We start from the raw sequence: 25018 nt of genomic DNA, 5'->3' as shown, positions 1-25018 counted from the left end.
CCTTGTTACAAATATCATTTATTTCTTCCTCAGATCGCCATTCTTTTATAATCTATGTTTTTCGTTAAAAAAAAACTTTTTATTGTCTTAAATTAAATATTAAAATTAAATATATTTCAAAAATAAGAATAACAACTATAATTATAACCACACTTTTAAAAACACATCATAAATCCCACATTCTTTCCCGCGTGAACCACACTATCTCCCCTCATGTCAACATTCCATCCCTTTCTCCTCATTCTCCTCCTCCTCCTCCTCCTCCTTCCACCGTCACTTTCAGCCGTCGACATCGACTCCGACACCGCCGCGTTATCCCTCTTCCGATCCCAAACCGACACACACGACATCCTTCTTTCAAACTGGACTCTATCTTCAATCACTCACTCAACCGCTTGTTCATTTCAAGGTATAAAATGCACAAACAATCGAGTCACTTCCATTTCCCTCCCTTCCTTAAACCTCCGGGGCCCACTCGACTCCCTCGCCTCCCTCGATCAGCTCCGTTTCCTCGATCTCCGCAATAACCGCTTAAACGGCACAATTTTACCGATCATAAACTGCACCAATCTCAAACACGTGTACCTTTCCGGTAACGACCTATCCGGATCGATTCCGGTAGAAATATCGCACTTAAACCGATTGTTACGTATCGATTTATCCGATAACAATTTAATCGGACCGGTTCCTGAATCGATCTCGAGTTTAAATCGTTTAATTACGCTTAAACTCGAGAACAACGAATTATTCGGTGAAATTCCGGATGTTTTAGGTAAAATTGAGCAACTTAAACAAGTGAATTTTTCGAATAATGAGTTTTCCGGTTACTTACCGGAAAACATCGTTCGAAAATTCGGAGATGATAGTTTTTCCGGTAATAAAGGACTTTGCGGATCGAGTCCTTTACAGACTTGTTCCGCAATTAAACCTCCTGAAACAGTACAATCAAACCCTAGCTCATTGCCTACTACAACAAATATTGACGTAGCAAAATCTCATAAACGATTACATCCAGGTGTAATTGCAGCTATTGTGATTGCTAATTCCGTATTATTACTTGTAATTCTGTCGTTTCTGGTTGCGTTTTATTGCGGAAAGCGATCTAGTAGTACGAGCTCGAAAATAGGTTCGGAGATCGGAAAGAGTAGGAGCAGTTACGCGAGCGAAACTAGGGTTTACGCGAATAATGGAGATGGTGATAGTGAGAATAATAAACTTGTGTTTTATGATAAGAAGAAGAAGTTTGAACTTGAGGATTTGTTGCGAGCATCGGCGGAGATGCTTGGGAAAGGGAGTTTGGGGACGGTTTATAGGGCGGTGTTGGACGATGGTTGTACGGTGGTGGCGGTTAAGCGGTTAAAGGATGCTAATCCTTGTGGTAGAAAGGAGTTTGAACAATATATGGATGTGATTGGGAAGCTTAAGCATATGAATGTTGTCAAGTTTAGAGCTTATTATTATGCTAAGGAAGAAAAGCTTCTTGTTTATGATTATTTGCCTAATGGAAGCTTGCATTTACTCCTTCATGGTAATTCTTATAATATTTCTTACTTATGCTTTGATCATTAGTCAGTTCTGTTACTGTTAGTTGATTTAGGATTTAAATATTTGATCTAGTATTTTTTGCATAATTTAGGGTACCAATCCGGTCTTAATCACTCTTAGGAACTGTTAATTTAATTTTGTATGAGTGTTGTTTTCGTATGCCTCTGTTTGAGTTTTCGTTTCTATGTCTTCTATAAACAGATGATTTTGAATAAGTGACAAAAAATAATAATTTGACTTAATGAATTAAAACAGATCAGTAATTTAGAAAGTAAAAAGGCCCTTGGTTACTTTTTTGCTAATTAATAAAGGATGGGTATGGGTCATGTCCTGGTTTGGGTTTATAAATATGATAACGAGAATGTATCGACTTTATTTGGTTACGGTTTGACCCCTTATGGTGGTCATGAACCCATTCTAACAATTTGAATTGAAAGATTGATTTTTAAGTTTAATTTGTGACAGGAAACAGAGGACCGGGTCGAATCCCGTTAGATTGGACGACAAGGATCAGCATAGTGTTAGGCGCAGCGCGAGGGCTAGCTTGTATCCATGAAGTATACAAAGCTGCAAGAATACCTCACGGAAACATTAGGTCATCAAATGTGTTACTAGACAAAAATGGAAATGCTTGCATTTCTGATTTTGGGTTATCGTTGCTATTGAACCCGGTTCACGCCACTGTTAGACTAGGAGGGTACAAAGCACCCGAGCAATTTGAAACCAAAAGACTATCTCAAAAAGCAGATGTTTACAGTTTCGGGATTTTGCTATTGGAAATGTTAACGGGTCGAGCTCCATCTGAATACCCTTCACCGTCTCGTGTAAGTATTGAGGAAGAAGAACAATCTATAGATTTACCTAAATGGGTTCGGTCGGTTGTGAGGGACGAGTGGACAGCCGAAGTGTTTGATCAAGAACTTTTAAGGTACAAAAATATCGAAGAGGAACTCGTTTCGATGCTTCATGTTGCAATGACTTGTGTTGCAGCACAACCCGAAAAAAGGCCTACAATGGCGGAAGTTGTGAAAATGATTGAAGATATACGGGTTGAACAGTCTCCGTTAGGGGAAGATTATGACGAGTCCCGTAATTCAATTTCGCCATCGGTTGGTACAACCGATTGATCTAAAGATGGTTCTTCCATCTATAAGGTTATCAAGCTTTTAGTTACATGCCCTTATTTATGCTTTTTTGTAACATTTGTTATGTGTTTTGTGATTATTAGTATTTGAAGTTAGCTTGTGATATGGTAATGTGTAATGTAATGGTAAAGTTGGAAATTAATTTGATTATTTGTCAATGATGCTATTACAAAATGGAACTTCTCTTTGAAATTCAAAAAACCACAAACATGTTCAAACTTCAAACTTTGCCTAATTATGTAAAGTCAAATTTAATTATGTAAAGTCAAATTTGAAGTAGACTTGAATGAGTTCATACGAATACTAATTTAAATTCTAGGAACCAAAATATTTTAATTTTAATTTTAATTTTTTATAATAATTAATACAGAAGAAAAAGAAAGGTTAAAGTGGAAGTGTAAATAAATAAAAGATTGCAATCTCATGGTTGGTATGATGGTGTCCCCGGGACAAATAAAGGGACTTGTATCACGTTACTCGGTTTATTTGCTTTTAAAATTTGACTTCATTTTCACTCAAAACAATAAAATAGTACGGAGTACTACCATTTTTTTTTGTTTTTTTTAACATTATGGTAATTTAATAGAACCTATTTATGAATATAAATTTAGATACTCCGTAATTAGTAAGAAACTAGTTGTGGAGCCCTCGCTTCGCGCCGGGGTTCCGTTTTAAATGCGAGTTAAAAAAAAGTCTTAATCTATTTTGTGAAAGAAAAAAAAAATCGACATCTAACATTGAAGGGTTGTTCCTTTTGTGAAAGTTGCTTCTTTTAGCGTTAAAGTTAGTTGATCTATTTTGTAAAAAAGAATGTTTTTCGACATCTTTTGTTAGCATTGAAGGGTTGTTCCTTTTAATAAAGTTGCTTCTTTTATAGTTGGAGACAAAAAAAAACACACACACAGTAGTGGCCTATGTGGGTCCTACTGTTTGAGCGTAGCGTACAAGTCGGTAAAGCGTGGTGGGTGTTATTATTCAGTATTTTTGGTGTTGGTGATGGAATAAATAATAATTTAGAATATAGGTATAAAGTGGGGGGTTCGATTTGTATTTTAATGGAAGTTAAAGGGTTAGGTTTGTGAAAAGTGAAAAACTAAATAGTACTATTTATAGTAAATAAGACAAATTTTGTCTATAAGTTATGTTGGTAAATTAAACAACTATTGGAAAGTTAACAAAAACAATGTTTTGTTTGTTTTGGGCCAACCTCGAGTGAAAAGTAGTCAAAACTTTCTATACTATAATACTTTCTAATTTTCTACTCCGTATTATAATTTTCTTCTTCTATGTATATGTAAGTATGCAACAATGCTAGACCATTGACTCTTGTAGTCTTGTTGGCAAATTTTCTTTGTTACTAAAGGATATATATGTTCTTCAAATATTCAAATTCAATTCAAATATATTTGATAATAAAAACCTATTCTTTATTTTGATTAAATCTAACTTTATGTTTATTAACGGACAATAAGTTTTCAACCGTTCCGTAGTTAGACTAATTCAAATTTCAAATATCTTTCAACCATGAACCATAATCGGTTGTTTGATTTTAGCTAGTAGGTGTTAGCCGATAGGTTTGGCCTATTTGCTCATTGCTTTGTAAGGGCCACTTCTAGAATAGTCTATATTTACTATATATGATGCATGTATGTATTGCAAATATAGACTATTCTAGAAGTGGGTCGAAACCCTTAAAAAGCAATGAGCCAATATGCCAAAAAACCTATCGGCGAACAGTAGGTTGATAAAATGGGACCTAGGTTTGAGTAATTGTGATCGATATATCTTCGTTTAGACTTATGTAAGATGGTTATTTCAAGTCAACTGATACACTCTAGGTCTTTTACTTATCATACTTAGAGATTAAAGAGACACCTAGAATAGTACTTCGTATTCCTTATCACAATTCACATGGAAAATGAAGTGCTGTCATTACAGGGCGTAACATAATGTTAACCAAATGAGGTATCCGTCCTACATGGATTTTACGAGAAAAAAAATTACATGAAATTTTTTTTTTTAACCAAAAAATATGATTTTTTAGTGTTTACCCATGCTGACAACGAAAAATTTATTAAATTTTTAAATTTGTCTCATCTATATCCGGGTTCAAATTCCCCCACTTGTTATCATTTATCAATCAACCATAAGGAAGAAAACATGGTAGTGGGTATTACAACGCAAAGAATTTGAAGGCAGTCGGCAGAAAACAGTAAACTTCATAAAAAGTTCAACACACTTCTTTAGATATAATGGTGATATAAAATTTAAAATGTCATGATCACACCTTTACTTTTCTTTTCTTTAAGTTAAATTATACGTAGTATTGTTTAGTTTTGAATAATTTTTTACAACTATATAAGATATTAAACTATTTTTTTTCAAGCAGCTGTCTAATTTAGTCATTGCCAAAAACCCTTTCTAAATGAAACATCATTATTTGTGTTTCTACTAATCTACAGCGAATTTCTTATTTATCTGTTTTGGGTTATATATACTTCTTTTTTCCTTTATGTCATTTCACATTTTAATTTCAACCTCAACTATTTTATCAAACATTTCAATAAAAAAATATAAACTTGAACTTTAAGCTCGAGTAAATAAGCTAATATCTACCAGCTAATTTTGACAAACGTAGTACAATGAAAAGAATTTGTAACGAACCCTATAGGTGATTGATGAAATTAGAATTCTAACGCCGAAAGCTACATTTAACTTTTTATAAGCATTTTGTCAAAAATATCTGGAATTTGAATATATAAATTAACATAAATTTATATTCAAGTAATATTTGCATTTTCATAAATTTCAATATACTTTTTTTCGCATACTGTTTTGAAGGATAGAATATTATACATCTTTATATCCATCTATAAACAAAATTGAGCTAAATGACTATCCATTGTCTATAATACGTTTAGAGAGAGAGTTAATTAGTTACTAACATTTTCAACTCTTATATTTATATTTATTATTCATTTGGTTTTTATCATTTTTGATATTGATCCATAAATACTTATGAAATCAACAATCATCCTTTTTACAATATTGATAATATACTAATTGCCTTTCATCAGGTCCATGTCTACAAGACCACGCCCGCCAAAAAGCCGTATGAGCCTTTTAGCTCACCACGACCAATCCCACCACGAACCCCAACTTTTGTAATTGTACAAAGACCGGACGACCAGTTAGGCCTAGTGGTTACCACTCGAGCCCAGAGTTGAGACCCGTTACCACATGAAAATTTTAGAGTTATCATCAACAAGACGATATCAAACTAAAATACGCGATATTTCAACATACAAATACACTAAACACGAGTGCAATCATCACCCGCAGACACATTCTTTACATGTATATAATTCCACTTACAAGACCTAAATATAAGCAAGACTCAACTACGCACATTACAACACTCTCGCTAGAACAACATCAATGTCAGAACTAATTTACATGGCACATACAAGAAACACTAAGGTCAGCAGTCAGTGAGAAATCATTCGACACATGGTTAAACCCATTAAATAACTAATAGAGACTATTAGATAACCATAAACAGTACCAACCTCCATTTTAATAAGTCTGGGCAATATATAGCGACAAAATCAGGGGTGTTTTATAATGGTACCTGATACACAAGGATTTATAGTGTACAGTAACGAGATTTGATGTCAGTAGATGGATTGAATCGGATTCAGCCAACCCTTCCTGTTTGATCAATTAGTGTGCCAACATGTTCTCCAGATAATGCTCTTGATATATTTCCAGGCTCATGAAGATTAAATAACACAACTGGAAAAAAGAAAAAAGAAAAAAAAAAAAAAAAACAAAAATGGAAGGTTCAATGTCCATTTCGTTTCCATGAATCATGATGCAATTATAAGGTCAAGAATGGACCGTGAAGATGTAGAAGTAATCAGACGGGCTAATCGAGTAACCAGTGAGCATTTTCTGAAGTTTTGGTCATACAAAAGGTGCTGCAATGTGTTATAGCTGTTCTTAAATAAGCTTCTTACTAATGCAATATGTCAATAATGACCAAATTGTCTGACTAGACTATCTCAAATCCGAAACAATTATAAAGTAGGGTTAAAACTTGATAATTAAAATCAAGATCAGGATATATTCACGCATGCGTAATGCGTTAAAACTGATGATTGTGACTTCAAATGATAATAGTCAAAAATTAATTCCAAATGCAAAACCAAACACTCCCCAAATCAGGTAAACTACTAAAATACCATGCGAGTTGTTAAAGGATAATTGTGGAATAAAATTTATGCATAGAGCAGGGATAAGAAGGAAACACACCAGGAATCCCATTCTCTTCACAAAACGTTGCAGCCATTATGTCCATTGAGGATGCACCTCTAGCAGCCAACTCCCGAAATGAAATATGCTCAAATTCGACATTACTCATGGAGTCACATTCGAATACACTGTCTGCATTAGTACCTTTGATAAACGCATCAGCATGAACTGCAAGATTGCAATAACCATCAATAAAGATTTTGAAAACATATCTTATATATAATTCTTTAATTTAAATACTAATAATTGAATATCAAAGAAAACGTGGGCTATACTTTCGGAGGCTCTAACGGCGGCTGCTGTGTCAGTCGAGAAGAGTGGATTTCCAGTGCCAGCACCAATACCACCAAATATTACCACCCTCCCTTTTTCCAAATGTCTAATGGCTCGTTGCCTACTGTATGGTTCGAAGGCCTCTGGCATAGAAAAGGCCGACATGACACGTGTTTGAAGACCCACCTTCTCCAACGATGACTGGATTATTATAGAATTCATAACGGTTGCCATTATACTGCGAAAAAAGCAAAACCATTGTTTATAAACATATCAAATTGATACTAACCAAAGAATATATATTTTCATAATCTTATAAATAGATTATTTTAATTAATTACGACTAACTTATTTTGCTAGTGAAATGAATATGTAAGAGCATAAACCCGAACTGCTCGGTTTTGACTCGTTTCAACCTGAAAATTTTAGTAAAGGAAGTAATGGCATTACCCAATCTGATAAGCAGTGCTTCTATCCATACCATTAGATGTAACCCATGTATCTCCACAAAAGAAATTTCGCCCACCAACCACAATCGCCACCTAAAATCGACATGCATGATTCAAATTATATTTATATTCATAAATTATTACTACGTATTATTATTACATGTAACAAGATTGAAATCTGATAAGATGAATACACACCTCAACACCAACATTGCAAGCCATTGACACTTCTCTGGCAATCAACATAGCCACCTACATAATATAAGACATTACCCCAAATGAACTTTTTTTAGTATGTAGTCAAACCGTATATTATTTTCTGTTTTAGGACTTAACTGTACCTTAGGATCAACACTTTGTGAATCCGTTCCAGCCAGAGAAGCACCACTAATTTTAAAAACAACTCTCCTCCATCTAGCATTTGTCACTGGTTTTGGTTTTATAGTAGTGATCTGACAACTTGGGCTAGATGTTGCTGTTGTATATCTGCAAATACATTGCTTAATATCATCTTTACCGAAGCTTTAAAAAGCATTGACTTGTTCAAATCATTTTTACGGAAGTTTCGAAAAGCATGAACTTGGCAAAGTGTGAGATCTTAGTTTATAGAGTTTCCAAATATGATTATTTTGTTAGCATTTACACATCTACAACTTCACCAAAACTGTACGTTTTTTTCATGAACTTCTTTTCAATTTTTGCAACAAACTACTTCAGCTTGCGATGCATAACGAAAACATGGATGACGTCAAGCAGGATGGTTTCTTTCACATTTAGTCATTTACATTTACATTTACATTTACAACAAAATAAACATAGAACCAAGTTCATTAATTTATACTCTAACACAATGTAATTCACTAACTCTATAATCTATACTATCATATCATATTATCATAATATCATAACATAACTTTATAAGCAAGTGAATATCAAATTTTAAAGGATAAATTCAAAATCCTGAACACAAAAAGTTATACCTTTTAGGTTGTTGTCTAACAGGGCTGCTCATCCCACTACCCGAATTCTCTTCACCTAAAACCGTCTTCAACGGCAACGAATTCCCAACAATCTGTTCCATCTTTTTAAACCAAGGCCAATGGCTTATTGCATTTACGTCATTTGTACTATTCATCATTCTATGCCGTTCCAATTTATACCTCTTTTTCAAATTATCTACCTTATTTTTACACTGTTCTACACTCTTCCGTTGCTTTTCGCACCGCTCGCTTACGATCGCCGCAACTTCTTCCCAATCTCTCCCTCTCAAATTCCCCCTGTTCAACTGTAGAAACTTGTCTAAATACGCATCTAACAAGCACGCAATACCTGTATCGCTCCATTCTTCACGATCCTTTCGATACTCGCCGCCAGAAGACGAACCTGTAATTTTAGGTTTTTTGTTGTAACTATCGTACGGCGTTCCACCGTCGCTAAGTTCTTCGCGATCGCTCCACTTACCGTTAACCCTGGATCTATTCGGATCGGAATCGTTTTCATATTGCACAGCAACCATAGACTGAGAACCGTACACGCCGTTGTTATATCCGTCACCGTTTGATTCCGGCCGTGGAGGCGGTGGCGCGTTGATCGGATTTTGTGAGGATAATAAGTGAGCGGTTGTGCCGAGTTGATGGTGGAAATTAGGGTTTGTGTGGTGGTTAGTGGTGGCAGTGGTGGTGTCGCCGATGAGCGGGAAGTCGTCATCGGAAGATGCCATCGGAGGGACGTTAAAGTTAGGGTTTGGGGGTGAAAATTGGAAACGACGTTAAGTTTAGTGAACCGTTAAGTATAGCGGAGTTAAGACGTTGAGGTTTGTGTTGAGGGAAGAAACGTCACGCCATGTGACGGGACCGTTAGTAGGATCATGCTTTTAGTGTGTGGACCCTAGGATAGGTTCTCATCAGCATTTCATTAATTAATTTAACTATTTCTGTTTTTTCTTAAGAAAATTGGATAACTGTTATAAAATATCTAGATTGTGTTATAAAATATTTAGATTGGATGTTAATTTTATTATTATTATATTTCTTGCATAGTAATATTTTATACTATAAATAGACATGTATGATAACCATTTAAGGTGCACCATTTCTCTTGAAATATCAATATCAACATTTCTTCTCTCTTTCTTCTCTCTTTTTCTCTCTTTGTTCTTATAACCACTAAAGGTAGTTATAAGCCTACTGAATTATAACACGTTATCAGCACGAAGAGCTTAGTGTAATCAAAGGATATCTCAAACGAACACGAGTCACTAATCAAGGTATGAAATTATTAAGGTTTTTCAGACTCGGACATATCAAATTTTGGACTACTAACATTTTGAACTACTAATTTTTATTAAGTTCTTAGTGCATTTGTATTGTTCTTATTATATGGTTGGCTCTGCCACCTAAATTATATATGGTCGACACTGTCGCCTAACTATCATTTATGTTTACTAACTCTTATTAACTTCACTAACATTTATATTTATGTTATTTAAGTTATATATGGCCGGTTATACCGCCTGAATTATATTTTCTGTAATCTAACTCTTATTAACTTCACTAACATTTATATTTATGTTAATAAGACCTCATGATTGTACGCAACATGTCATTTGACAACACGGTACTTTATGTACGCAACACGTCATTTGACAACACGGTACCATGGGTCGAGATTAATTCCGATCAATACGAATACGACGGGGTCTTTATATGTTATCTAACATTTATGATTACTTATGCAATTAATCATTATTTATTTCATGCATACTAATGTTTATTCTTAAATTTATAATTTTAAAAGTTAAAATAAAAAAGTAGTTTGTATTTTTATTAAAAGTAAATCTTAAAAGTTAAAATAAGAAAAAATAGTTTGTACTTTTATTAAAAGTAAATCTTAAAAGTTAAAATACAAAAAGTAGTTTGTATTTTTATTAAAAGTAAATCTTAAAAGTTAAAATAAGAAAAAGTAGTTTGTATTTTTATTAAAAGTATATCTTAAAAGTTAAAGTAAGAAAAAAAAGGGGATGGTAAAATGGAATAGTTTTTTTTGTCAAAAATGAAGTATTGAAAATGAAGTGGTCTCCTTCTATAACTAAAAAAAAATATATACTTTTATCAAATGAATTTTTTTGTGGCCGACAATTTCAAACACGAGTCCGTGTTTAGTTTATCAAGAATATCTCTTGCTTTGGTGAAAGGTCACGATCACGATATCAGGTGTTGTGAAAGAATTAAAAAATTGGTCAAGTGGCCTTTTAAAAACTAGAAAAAAAAATTTAAACAAAAGTTTTTTTTTATATATTTATAATTTACGGGTAACGTAAAAAAAAATGAAGTTTTTTTTTAAAAAAAAAAAAACAAAGAAAGTGTTTAAATGAGTTTTACAGAAAGGGGGAAAGCAAAGTAAAAAAAAAAAACTTTTTTCCAAACAAAGGTAAATGAAAGTAGGACTTAATACAAGAAAAAAGTAAACATCTCCTAGACGTGATAAAATCTATCAATGATAAGTATTAGACTTGATGAGCTAAATGTGACAAAAATGTTTCAACATGTCTTATGTTAATTTTCTAAAATAAGTTATTATTATTCCGAGTTTAACACATATACATATGTTAATTAAAAACAACCTTTTTGTTCTTATGTAGTGTTGGGTTGCAATTTTGGTTGTATGCCATAATTCCATCCAGTACAGTGACAATAGAAAACTTTTGATGATAATCAATAAAAAACTTTTTTCCAAACTTGTCAAATGTTTTGTTAAAAACGTGACCGTTGAAAAAAGGAGGTTGAATAATAAAACTTAAAAAACAAATTATTTTTTTTAAGAGTGTGCATCAAAATGGCCCGTTTAATAATGGGGAGTAAAAATATAGTCAAATTGTGTCAACGAACAAGGGTTCAATTGGATGTCTCTTAAAAAAAATCCGCGGGTACGGGTGATGGATCCAATGGATCCGCATCCACGACCCGCGGGTGCTATCCCTAATTGTGACAAGTACAAATCAACTAAAAGTCTAAAAAATAAATGCTCTTATAGGGACCAAATGTTCACAATAATTGCCTAAGCTAGATATGAAACAAATAAAAAAAAAAGGTCGTTGTGCGTTTTCGGGATGATAGCCGAAATACACTTACAAAAGTAGGTCAGCCGTCAATTCTTTATGGCCATATCAACGTAGATCAATAAAATCATTTATGGTTTTGATAAAAGATTAATTAAAAATTAATTGTTTTTTGGTCTTGGATTCTCGGTAACAAAAGCAAAGGTTGTTTTTGGTTGCCACAACAAACAAGACAGAGGTTGTTGACTTTTGTTGTTAAACATGGCACAAGTGAACAATAACAATAGATTATTGTTTTTGAAAAGAATAATGATGCGTTAATTTTATTGTATAAAATAAAATTAAAGAAAATGGTTTTCATTGATGACTATGAACAAACGCAAACAAAGTGTTTGTGGTATTTGGTGATTAAAAAAAAAAGTGCATCTAAAGCTTCTACTGAAAATAATATGCATCTAAAGCTTCTACTGAAAATTAATGTGCAAGGTACAACGTATAACTATATGGTCAAATTCATTTGAGCCTTCGGAGTCACAAGTATATGATGTATATATATATTACTCAATTAACAAAATAGTAAATCTAAATTAATTCATATGAATAGTAAAACGAAATTAATTAATTTACTATTCACATAAAAAGCGCATATGATAAAAAGCGCATCGCATATGATAAGCGCATATGATAAAAAGCGAATATGATGAAAAGCACAACGCATATGATGAAAATCGCATATGATTAAAAGCGCATATGGTGAAAAAACACAGCGCATATGATTAAAAGCGTATATGGTGAAAAGGATATATGATAAAAAAAAAAAAACACATATGGTGATTAATGGAAAGCACATATGGTGATTAATGAAAAGTATATTGTGAAAAAGAATCACAAATGTTTCTTGAAAGAATTCAAGGTAAGAGATATGAACCAATTCATCCATCATGTGAACCATTTTGATATTTCATGGTTCTAATAGACGCATCTAGCGGATGGTCTCATATTTGTATGTTATCAAGCCGTAATATGGCATTTGCAAAGTTTCTTGCACAAATTATTAAATTGAGAACACATTATTCTGATTACACCATTAAAAGGATGAGACTTGATAATGCTGGTGAGTTAACATCTCAAGCATTTAATGATCATTATATATCTACAGGGATTGTTGTTGAACATCCAGTTGCTCATGTGCATACACAAAATTGGTTTAGCTGAATCAATAGATAAACGCTTACAGCTAATAACTAGACAATTGATAATGAGTACAAATCTCTCAATATTTATATGTGGACATGTAAATTTACATGCTGCGACATTAATTCGCATTATACCATGTGGAAGTCGTAAATATTTTCACTTAATACTTGATTTTGGCCAAGAGCCAAATATTTTCTACCTTAAAACATTGGTTGTGCAGTGTATGTTCCAATTGTATCACCACAACACAATAAAATGGTTCTTCAAAGAAAGATGATAATATATTTTGGATATAAAACATCTTCAATCATAAGATATATTGAACCCATGATGGGTGATGTTTTTACAGCACGTTTTGCTGATTGTCATTTTAATAAAACATTGTTCCCTAGATTAGGGGGAGAAATAAAAATAAAAAATAAAATGATGCTTCATGATGTGAACATCAATTAAGGTATATTGAACTCGCACAAAAGAATGTGAAACGAAAATGCATATGCAAGAACTTGCAAATTAATTACTTTATGCATTTACAGATATAAAAAAGTGACTAAATCATATATACCAGCGATAAATGCTCCAGCTCGAACTGAAATTCCAAAAGCTGGCAATAATGTCACTGTTGAGTCTTTGCCACGCATCAAACGTGGAAGATCAATTGGTTCCGAAGATAAAAATCCTCGAAAAAGAAAATCAGCTGATAATGAGGTAAGAGAAAGTGTTCAAAAAGAACCACAAATCAATATTCCTTCTGCAGAGGATATTGATAAATGTAAATACTAAAATTGCGATAAATTATGCAATATTATGGAACCGAAATGAAACTAAAATCTCTATGAGATATTTTCATATAATGTTACAATGACATCATGAATAAAGATGATGATCTGGAACTAAAATCTGTCATTGAATATACAAAATGGACATGATTGAGCTCAATGGAAAGGAGCAATAAGAGCTGAATTAGAATCGCTCGATAAAAGAAAAGTTTTCGGATCAATCGTTATCACTTTTAAAGATGTGAAACGTATGGGATACAAATGAATTTTTATCCGAAAAGAAATGTGCAAATGAAGTTACAAGGCAAAACTAAACTTGTAACTCAATATTTCCCACAAAGACCAGAAATGAATTAGGAGGAAAAATTATCCTCCTGTAATGGATACAATTACTTATTAGATACTTAATCAACCTGGTAGTTATTTAAATGCATCTCATGAATGTTGTTACTACTTATCTGTATGGATCACTTAATAGTGATATATATGAATATACCTAAAGGGTTAAGGTATCATAAGCATCTAATGTAAAACCCAAGGGAATATATTCCATTAAATCATAAAGATTTCTAAGTGGGTTTATACAAACGGAACGTATGTGGTATGACCGATTAAATGACTACTTGATAAAAAAAAAGGGTATAAATATAAACTTATTTTACACGTATGTTTTATAAAAACAATGTTCGGATATGAGATCGTAGTTGTTTATGTCAATGTTCTTAACATCATATGAACAAATAAAGAGATCTATGAAATCATTCAACTTCTAAAGAATTATTTTGAAATGAAAGATCTTGAAAAAACCAAGTATTACCTTGGATTGCAAATTGAGCATATGCCTAATGGTTTACTTGTACATCAAACAACTTATACTGAAAAGATTTTAAAACATTTTTTTTAAAGACAAACTCATTGTTGTTAGATCACTCAATATTGACACTGATCTATTTCATCCCTGCGAAGATCATGAAAATTTTAACAGATCGGAAGTTCTATATTTTAGTGCAATTGAGGTTCTTATGTATCTTATAGATTATACAAGATCTGACATTTTTTTTGCAGTTAATTTGTTGACAAGGTTCAGCTCAGCCCCTACCAAAAGACATTGGAATGGGATCAAACAAATAGTTTGATACCTTCGGGGAACTACTGATTTATAATTATTTTATTCTAACAACTCGAAACAAGATTTGTTTGGTTATACAGATGCAGATTATTTATCCGATCTACATAAAGCTAAATCTCAAACTGGATATGTATTCCTTAATGGAGGCACCGCAATATCATGACGTTCTCAAAACAAACACTTGTTGCAACATCATCAAATCATGCCGAAGTGATTGCATTACATGAAGCTACTCGGGAATGATTTTAGTTAAGATCAATGACACAAATCATTATTGATTCTTGTGGACTAGAACGCTATAAAAGACTAACAACTATCTTCACCAACAACTATATATGAAGATAATGCAGCTTGCATAATACAAATGAAAGAAGAGTATCAAAAGTGACTGAACAAAATATAAATACTGACGAGGCGCCAAAGCCATAGACGGTCTTAACGGTCATAAGTTTGATGGAAAAGAATGGTATGTTGGTAAGGCTCAGAAAAGACTACAAAGGAATAGGAATTGAAACAAGGGTTTGAGCAAACCATGAAGGAGACTGTAGACAAATCACAAGGGCTAAACTTGTACATAAAAGATTTAGATGATACAGTTTCAGATGAAAACCTCAGATTCTTCTCATATACTCAAGATCTCGTAAAAGACAACCAGATTAAAATGAGATACGTTCAATCAACAACTCTGCTGATCTTTATACCAAAGCACTGCCAACTGCTATTTTCAGAACACACGTTCATAATATTGGCATGAGACATGTTCAGAAGATGTAACAACTCAGGCGTTGCCTATTTGAGGGGGAGTCAACTCTATGCTGCACTCTTTTTCCCTTAGCTAAAGTTTTATCCCAATGGGTTTTCTTTAGCAAGGTTTTTAACGAGGCAGTAATAGTTATTCTCTAATAAAATTGTCATCCAAGGGGGAGTGTTATAAAATATCTAGATTGTGTTATAAAATATCTAGATTGGATGTTAATTTTATTATTATTATATTTCTTGCATAGTAATATTTTATACTATAAATAGACATGTATGATAACCATTTAAGGTGCACCATTTCTCTTGAAATATCAATATCAACATTTCTTCTCTCTTTCTTCTCTCTTTTTCTCTCTTTGTTCTTATAACCACTAAAGGTAGTTATAAGCCTACTGAATTATAACAATAACAAAAAAGTAAGGTAAGTTATTAAAATTTTCAAAACGTAACATTAGTTATTTCGTGATTAAAAACGATCAAAAACTCAAAATCAATGCACGTTAGGGGAATGTAACATATTAACCTGAATTTTTGTCCAGTCAGCAAGTCAAATCATCATTAGATAACTCAGTGGTTGGAGCCCTGAGTTCCTTGTAAAAGTCTCAAGTTCGAATCATGTTTAGGACGAATATTTAATGGTTACCAGAGATGGTTTGAAAAAAGTCATGGAGTAATCCTGCTACGCTGCGTACATCAAAGGAACATTAAGCAAATTGCTCAGCAGGAATGGTGACCTTTTAATATAGGTCATTTACATTTTGTTAAGTTTCTTAAATATACTTAGCGTAGCTTCTGCTTTAGCCTTTAGCATTTAAAATATACATATATGATCAAACCATTTCGCTTGATCATATACATAGCATTGTATAGATGTTGGCGATTGTGACGACCCGCCAAAATCGCCATTGACGGCGCCGTCAACTTAGGTCCCGTCACGTGGTCATAGTCCCTAAATGAGACGCGTTTGACCAAAATTACATCGCATTCATTTGAAACGTGTAGGACTTGCAAAGTTTTAAGTTTACCAAACAGTTCGACAACAAGTTAAGTTTACAAAAGTTATAAAGTATAATGAAATAATTTGCGACATAATATAAGTTGAAAATCACGGATGCTATCAATAGCGTATGCATGTATGCTTGACCCCAAGCAAGAAATCAAAGTGTACGCGAAAGCATGTATCAAGTAGCCAATCAAGAACCTGAGAAACATATAGAAAACTGTCAACGAAAAACGTTGGTGAAATCATAGGTGTATTTGTAAACGTTGTTTTTGAACCACAAGATTTAGTATTTCCATAATGTTGATTATCCAAATCGTTTACATTCCAAAAGTTGTTGTTTGTATCACGAGCACCCAATTATCAAGACTTAACTGTATACGAACCTCTGCATCATAGTGTTAGAACCTACATTATACCCGAAAATATATTTCATTTGCTAACGGTAGCGAACCGTCCGAATGAGGGTTCGTCAAACCCGTATGGATTCACACAACATAAGTTCTCGCTTACACCCAGCAAGTGCAACTAATGATAATTGAATTGAGGTTTTTTGTTCTAACTCGTACGTGGAATGTTTGTTTTCGTACTTGTGTTCAAAGCATAAAAGTATAAAACGTATATGTTTCTCATCCCATGATTTAAAGAGTAAAAGTTGTTGAAAAGGTGGGACTATGATCTCACCGTAGTTGCACGCCAAAGTACTTCATTTTAAACGTTGTGCAATGAAAGTTGTTTAGCCTTGACCTAAACAAGTAAGTTATATCAATACCGTGTAAGACACAAGGTCGTTCGAAATGTGTTCAATTAGTCTTATGGCTCGTTACGACTCGATTATATAGCATGTGAGTCACGTTGTCAAGTTTCATGCAAGATATAAGTATAAAAGAAGGTTATAACGATTAAACAAATTTGTTAAGTTTAAATAAAAGTCAACTTTGGTCAAAGTCAAAGTCAACGAAAAAGTCAATGTGTGTAGCGACCCGACAAAATTGTCATTGACGGCGCCGTCTACTTAGGTCCCATCACGTGGTCATAAGTCTTTAAAACGACGTTTGACCAAAATATGTCGTATTCATGTCAATTATAAAGATGTTCCAAAGATTACAGACAAGGTTGGAGAATTCGGATCTCGGGGAGATCTCGTTTGGACTTTTTAGGGAGATCTCGACATCTCAGAATAATCTCGGGGAGATCTCGGATGTTGACTTATGTTGACTTTATAGTTTTTTTAATAAAAATATACATAAAAACATAAATATATGTATATTTATATACGTTTTTACGAGATTTTACAAAAATATCCGAGAAATGGGCGAGAAAATCTTAGAAATTACGAATTTTACAAGAAATCTTACAAATTTGCAAGAAATTCCGAGAAATCGTGGCTTTGACTAAGTTTGACCCTGTTGACCGAGAAATCTCGGGAGATGAACATCTCGTCTCGGTTGCCTTCTAAAAACGAGATCTTGGGGGAGATCTCAGGAGATTTACAACACTGATTACAGAGTAGTTCAACGGTTAAACATGTTACAACGTTTTGAGTACAATTGAAAACCCATGCGACACAGTTTAACATAATTCAAAAGACGCTCCATGTATGCACATATACTCGACATCCAAGCAAGTATCAAAAATAGTGAGCGGGAGCATGTAACACATATCGTTCAAAGTCCTGAGAAAAACATAAAAAAATCTGTCAACGAAAACCTTGGTGAAATTATAGGTTTAGTAAGTGAGTACGTAAGTAAGTAAGTAAGTAAGTTGAACCACAAGATTTACAACATTGAAAAGATAAAAGTAAACCATTCTAAAATTGTTATCACGAGCACCCAATTATCAAGGCTTAACTTTCCACGAACCCCATCACAATAGTGTTAGAACATACACTGTTTCTCAAAAATATATTTCATCCGACTAATGGTAGCGAACCGTCCGAATGAGGGTTTGTCAAACCCATATGGCCATACAACATAAGTTCTCGCTTACACCCGGCAAGTGTAACTAATGATAATCGAATTGAGGATTTTTGTTCTAACTCGTACATAGAATGTTTGTTTTCGTACTTGTGTTCACTTTGTTAATCAAAACGTTTATGTTTTCTCATCACAAATGTAAGTTTAAAAGAGTAAAAGTGGGACTATGATCTCACCTTGAGTGCACGGTCAAATAGGTACTTCACAAGTAAACGTGTGCAAGGACAACTGCTAGTCTTGACCTAAATAAGTAGGTTGTATCAATAACGGTAAACACGATGGGTCAAAGTTGTTCAACTAGTCCTATGGCTCATTACGACTCGATTACATATATCATGTAAATCACGTTGCCAAGTTTCATGCATGATTCAAATATAAAAGCATGTTAGGATGATTGCATAAGCATTTGGTTAAGTTTAAACAAAAGTCGACTTTGGTCGAGTCAAAGCCAACAAAAAAGTCAACACGTTCGGGTCGGGCCCCGAACTATTTTTCTGAGGTTTTTAATCATATATAAGCATGTTAGAACAAGTTACATGTGAATCGGAGGTGCGTAACATAGTTAGAATTTGTAAGACCCAAATATTTATTGTACATAATGTATTTATGGTGTACGATGCGTGTATGAAGTGTACGTGTTGCTTGCTCGAACGCCGAAGGAAACTGGACGTTATCTGAAGTGACAAGGTGTGTACGTATCTTTTCAACCCCAAATAAATTTTGTGTTGATGTTTCAAAGCCTTACCATTGGAAAGGAAATCTTATTACGTTTCCAATGATATTTGATTCATCGAAAACGGAGCTACGGTCAAAAAGTTATGGCCAAAACAAGTTTCTGAAAACTGACCTGTAGGTTGGAGCGGCGCTCCACCTTTCGGAGCGACGCGCCGAACCCGTCTGATGCAATTTTCAGCCTTTTTTAAAGGTTTAAATGAAGAGTACTTTGGTCTTTTCACTTAGGGTCGGTTTGGGGTCATCAAAGCTGATCTAGAACTCCATTGGAGCTCATTTCTCACCCACACAAACACTCTCATCCACATTTAGAGAGAGAGGAAGAGTTCTAGAGTGAGAGAGCTTGAATTGGAAAAGAAGGAGCTTGAATTGATCAAAGTCTCGGGTTTTAAAGTTGTTCACCTCGTTCCTAGCTACGTTTTGGTTGTTGTGGTAAGTTCTAACTCCGAATTTCATTGTTTGATTTGATATTCAAAGTTAGGGTTTGAACTTAAATTGTTAAGAAACCCATTTAAACTCATGAAGTGAGTTTAGTGATGCTAGTAATCGGGTTTATTGTTAGTGTTGGTGGATTTTGGGTTGGTGAACAAATTGATTATGTTTAGAACTTGAATTTGGATTTAATCACTAGGTTTAGTGATTATGGAAGTATTGGAACCCATTTAGGGTTATTTGGTTGACTAATTTTGACTATGGGTCAAAATTAGGGTTTGGTGACGGTTATGACCCAATTGTTGATTTAGTAAGGTTTATAAACTTAAAATGGATTAAGTTGAAGTATAAAACCGAGTTAAATATGTTTTGGTGTCAAAACTTGCTAATGGCGCGATGTTGACTCCTTTGGGTCAAAAGTAGGGTTTAAGTGTCATTTTGGGCAAGATAGGTGTTTAACACCTATGATTGGGTTTGATTGGCATATTAGGACCATTCTCACTTGTGTTAGTGACTATTGGTTAATTTTGGGCGCGGTTTGTACTTGGAAGTGCATTTGGGTCGAATTTGCTCTAAGTGTCAAATTGGGTTGGTTTGTAAATCCAATCTAAGTGTATTTTTGAATTTGTGATAATGGAATACGTACTTTCCATTGACGAGTTGCGGATTACTTGGAAGCATTCATCAAGGCGACAATGTGAGTGTTAATATCCTATGTGCACATGTATGTGTGGAATGGGTGCGGGTCGGGTGAAGTGGTTCTCAGTTAAAGAGCTCACTTCACATATAGGTGGTCTTGACGGACTTGTGTATTGGTCCAATTGGCACGGTTGTGCGTTTTGGTTGTTGGTCTCGGTATTTGATTTAGGAGTTAACCTTGGACGTTTATATATTGTTGTATTATCGTGATGTAGCTAACTCTCCGGGTATAGCTTCTTGGCGTTGTTCACATCGTCGTTGGTGAACTTATGTTTGTTGATGCATATTTAGCTTGTTGCTTAGTGATCGTACGGTATGCTTAGATTAGCTTGCCTTTATGCTTGGATGCTCCGGTATGCGGTATTTGTTTATTTATGTGGCGTGTCCATTTTATGCATATATATGTATGTAGTATGTTATCACTCACTAAGCGTTAGCTTACCCTCTCGTTGTTGACATTTTTTATAGATTGCTTGGATGCGGTGGCTCGGGTAAGCGGGGACTAGTGGACTTGCATAGTTGCTTTAGAAGGCTTGCTTTTGGATTGATTAGGATTGGGTAGCGTATCCCCAATCGCCATGCTCGGCCTTTATTTTGTATTACAAATCATGTGGTTGAAAACTTGTATTTTCGTATGAAAGTCGTAAAACGGCCGATGTGGGCCCGGTCTTCGTAAAACTAATTTTATTAATGGAACGTGTTAGTTTTATCTATTATAATATGTTGTGAAAACCGTTTAGTCTAAATGTGTCGGGAAGTGGTCAAACATTTTCGCATTTGGGACTTTTTGGGACAGCAGCCTGTCCAGGCCCTTTGGCGCGCCGCGCGGGGTCATGGCGCGCCGCGCCATGTGCTGCACAAAGAATTTTTTTTTTTATTCCGCGTAATTGGTTGGTTAACGAGTTGGGTTGTTACAAGTGGTATCAGAGCATGGTCTAAGGGATTTAGGTGACTTGAGATAGGTACCTAGACTTAGACTTTTGTGTGTGCTTAATTTGTTGCGGGACTTGTAGGATTACGGGTCGGAATGGGTTCTAGCTAGTGCCTTGTTTATAGGTTGACTAACGTTTATATTAGTAATGCGGATATTATTAATATGCTATTGTGATGTAATAATAATTCTCGCGTGTGTTTATATCGCGTAGAATTTTGTTTGTGTTTGTTTATATCATCGAGCGAAGCGGTCGTTGTACTAATGAGTCGATACGGCGTGTATGCGTAATAAGGACTTGCAAACCTTATTAAGGGTGCAAATCGTATCTAACAAGTGATGTACGATGAGTGTTTAGCAAGATGGGGCGGTGTTGTGCGTGTGGTTTATACGTTCGTGATCTAATCGTTTGCATTCCTTAGAATGAAAATGGAAGATGGATGCGGAATGAGTGAGCCTATTCACGAAGGGAAGGATGAGTAACGTTAAAGATTGAGGTCGTGTTTGAACAATATGCCTCGATTTTCACCGGCAAGGTTAGGGAAGTAACCAAGGAGTTGGTCGAAGGACAAATGACGGAAATGGTTCGAGACCAAGTGACTAAAGTTGTAAAGGAAGAGTTTGAAAAGAGGTTTCCCAAACCTCGAGGTAGTGATGATGAAGATATACTTGCAAGGTTAGGATTACATGGTGCTCATGGTAAGAGGGCACGAAGTACGCCTGAAGGCGTCGAGAATGTGAAGAAGAAGAGTAAGAAGGGTTACAAGCTTATGTGCTTTAAGTGTGGGGAACGGGGTCATTTGGCATAAGATTGTACGGTGGTACCTTTAGGCTTAATCAGGTGTTTCATTTGCCAGATGGAGGGACACCGGAAGTCAGAGTGTTCCGAATCGCATGACGATCGGGTTAGGAGGTTAGAGCGCGAATACATGATGGGTAGTGGAGCACGGAAGCCCAACAGCGCTACATCAGGTACCTTTAGTACGAAATTATATGTTGTTCGTTCGTAATAACATGCGGTATGCGCGTAAGTCTTAGCTAAACTTTATTCTCCGTTGGAGATAATTCGTAGCAAGCGGGCGGTTTACGTTTATGGTTCCGGTTTGCTCTCAGCAGAGTGTATAAGTGGTGTGTTGTGCCTTGATCCTATGGTGCGAATCCTTGGGTGCTTATTTTGGTTGGTATCGGGTCGTTAAGCTCGTTCGAGTGAGACCCTTAAGGTCTCAATTGTGTTGTGCATGTTATTGATATGGGCGACGTTCCTAATGGAAGTACCCTATAGTGACGTTGGATTGTCGGGAGAAGGGCGTAAGACTTGGTGCAACCGAGCATCCCTTAGTATTTGGGAAATGTTTCTACCAAACCATGGAAATGAGTTTTGGTGTTCGGTCGTTAAGCGCGTGTTCGCTTTCGCGTTGAAGTGGATGAACCTTGAGGTTCGTCGGGTGGATTGAAATTCTTGAAATCGAGTGTTGATCTCGATGTATTTTGGTAAAGGAGTCTACGTGACGCGACATTAAGTGCCTTTTTATACTTACTAGCGTGGTGTTCGACTCCGATTGTGTTGCGGTTACATTGTACTTAGGGTACCGAAGTGAAATTTTTAGGTGCATGAGTGACTAGGTTGAAATCTGACAAACTAAAGCAATGGGATAATTGCGAGGGTATAGTTTGTGTAATTTGTGGTACACTTTTCGTTTGAAGTGTTTAAGGATTGCTTGAAATCCTTCTTGTGCTCAAGGTTGGAGCAAGATGTGGTGATGGGTCGTGTGAGCCCAATTGTTGGTAAAGTCTACCTTTGGTAGCATTGTACGGTTGTACGAGTTGTGATATTGGAACGTGGTTCTAAGTGGGGGAGTTACACTCCCGCACGAGGAAGTTTTAGTGTAAGATTTCGGATGATGCTTTTGGTAGATCCGGAAAATGTTGTCGAGACCTAGTTTTGGTCGATTTGTGGTAGAGTACAATTTCGGATAAATTGTACTTATGATTTTGGATTTGCATTACCACCGAGGTGGTAATGTGGTAAATCTCGTTGAGAGATAATGGACGTGGTTGGCGAGCAAGGTGAAGTCCCTCGGTTAAGGGATGTGGGTGTGTTGGGTTCTCTTTTAGAAAATTATTGTTTTGTGCCTATGTTCGATATAGGTGGTTCTTGCTCGATTGTGTGGATGGTTAGTGGTATCCGTTAGGGTTCACTATAGTGTAGCAGAGCGCGATGTTGCATTACTCGTTGTTCGAGGCCAAAAGTGCGTATGCTATTGATGAAACATGACTTTCGGAGTCCGCTGACTTCATCATGGTTATTGATTGATGAAGCATGACTTTCGGAGTCCGCTGACTTCATCATGGTTATTGATTGATGAAGCATGACCTTCGGGGTCCGCTGACTTCATCATGAGATCGTTGATTGGTGAAGCATGACCTTTGGGGTCCGCTGACTTCATCATGGGATCGTTGACTGGTGGAGCATGACCTTCGGGGTCCGCTGACTTCATCATGTGATCGTTGATTGGTGAAGCATGACCTTTGGGGTCCGCTGACTTCATCATGGGATCGTGGATTGGTGGAGCATGACCTTCGGGGTCCACTGACTTCATCATGAGATCGTTGATTGGTGAAGCATGACCTTTGAGGTCCGCTGACTTCATCATGGGATCATGGATTGGTGGAGCATGACCTTCGAGGTCCGCTGACTTTATCATGAGATCATTGATTGGTGAAGCATGACCTTTGGGGTCCGCTGACTTCATCATGGGATCGTGGATTGGTGGAGCATGACCTTCGGGGTCCATTGACTTCATCATGAGATCGTTGATTGGTGAAGCATGACCTTTGGGGTCCGCTGACTTCATCATGGGATCGTGGATTGGTGGAGCATGACCTTCGGGGTCCGCTGACTTCATCATGAGATCGTTGATTGGTGAAGCATGACCTTCGGGGTACGCTGACTTCATCATAGGTGTAGTGTTATATCGGTGAAGCATGACCGTTGACGGGGTCCGCTGACTTCATCCGGTGTTAAGATTTGGGAAGTGGCTCATGTGTAGTTTTCGGCCAGCCTTCATGATTGTTGGATGTGTGGTCTATTGGTAGTATTATACGCTGAGAGTGGGGTCGTGAGGACCATGTCGTGGGATTAGTAGGGCGATAGCCGTGTTTCGCTCACATGTTGTTACGGGTGTGACAATAGTCGATTTTGTTCACCTTAGGTTTAGCGTTGCTATAGTCGTTTTGGGCGCTTTTGGTTTTAGCCGTTGCTTATGATGTTAGGATAGTGGCGTATTGGTTGTATTGCGCACTACAAAGGATATTTAGTGGTAAGTGTAATCCGTAAGGATTCATGTGGTTCGATCTTCAACGTTCGGATCGTTGACTTTAGGTTGAGACTTGGTCACTTTTAACGTTGTCCTTGGTAAAGGTACGCTAAGGAATTGATATCTCAGTACGAGATTGGTTGAGTTTTTCCCGATATGGGGAAAAGAGCAGGTTTTAGTGCTCGGATAGTGGTTTTGATAAATCGCGGTTGACGATTTTAGTTGTTAAAGGTGATTCATTGGGAAGAATTGTCTAGGAAAGTTCGGATTGGAACTTAGGATTG

At 35.6% G+C, this 25018-nt stretch overlaps 2 protein-coding genes across 2 annotated transcripts; one reads left to right on the top strand and one right to left on the bottom strand.

Moving 5' to 3' along the window:
- Positions 1-213: 213 nt before the first annotated feature.
- LOC139842114 (leucine-rich repeat receptor-like protein kinase PXC1) lies at positions 214-2846 on the top strand. Its single transcript, XM_071832288.1, has 2 exons — positions 214-1528; positions 2011-2846. Exons 1-2 carry the CDS (start codon positions 214-216, stop codon positions 2670-2672), a joined length of 1977 nt encoding a protein of 658 aa, XP_071688389.1. The 3' UTR covers positions 2673-2846.
- Positions 2847-5990: 3144 nt separating this feature from the next.
- On the bottom strand, positions 5991-9499 carry LOC139844335 (uncharacterized). The gene is made up of 7 exons (XM_071834554.1): positions 8707-9499; positions 8068-8212; positions 7925-7978; positions 7728-7819; positions 7280-7515; positions 7005-7172; positions 5991-6485 (listed from the first exon to the last, which is right to left on the bottom strand). Exons 1-7 carry the CDS (start codon positions 9444-9446, stop codon positions 6388-6390), a joined length of 1533 nt encoding a protein of 510 aa, XP_071690655.1. The 5' UTR covers positions 9447-9499; the 3' UTR covers positions 5991-6387.
- Between the last annotated feature and the right edge of the window lie 15519 nt (positions 9500-25018).

The sequence above is a fragment of the Rutidosis leptorrhynchoides genome, chromosome 4 (assembly GCF_046630445.1).
Source record: "Rutidosis leptorrhynchoides isolate AG116_Rl617_1_P2 chromosome 4, CSIRO_AGI_Rlap_v1, whole genome shotgun sequence".
Lineage (NCBI taxonomy): Eukaryota > Viridiplantae > Streptophyta > Magnoliopsida > Asterales > Asteraceae > Rutidosis > Rutidosis leptorrhynchoides.
This window is presented reverse-complemented; position numbering and strand designations above follow the sequence as displayed.

Coding starts and splice junctions, on each gene's coding strand:
- LOC139842114 (XM_071832288.1), top strand. CDS start 214: ATGTCAACATTCCATCCCTTTCTCCTCATTCTCCTCCTCCTCCTCCTC. Junction 1,529..2,010: donor CTTGCATTTACTCCTTCATG/GTAATTCTTATA, acceptor AATTTGTGACAG/GAAACAGAGGACCGGGTCGA.
- LOC139844335 (XM_071834554.1), bottom strand. CDS start 9,446: ATGGCATCTTCCGATGACGACTTCCCGCTCATCGGCGACACCACCACT. Junction 8,213..8,706: donor GTTAGACAACAACCTAAAAG/GTATAACTTTTT, acceptor ATGTATTTGCAG/ATATACAACAGCAACATCTA. Junction 7,820..7,924: donor CTTGCAATGTTGGTGTTGAG/GTGTGTATTCAT, acceptor TGTCGATTTTAG/GTGGCGATTGTGGTTGGTGG.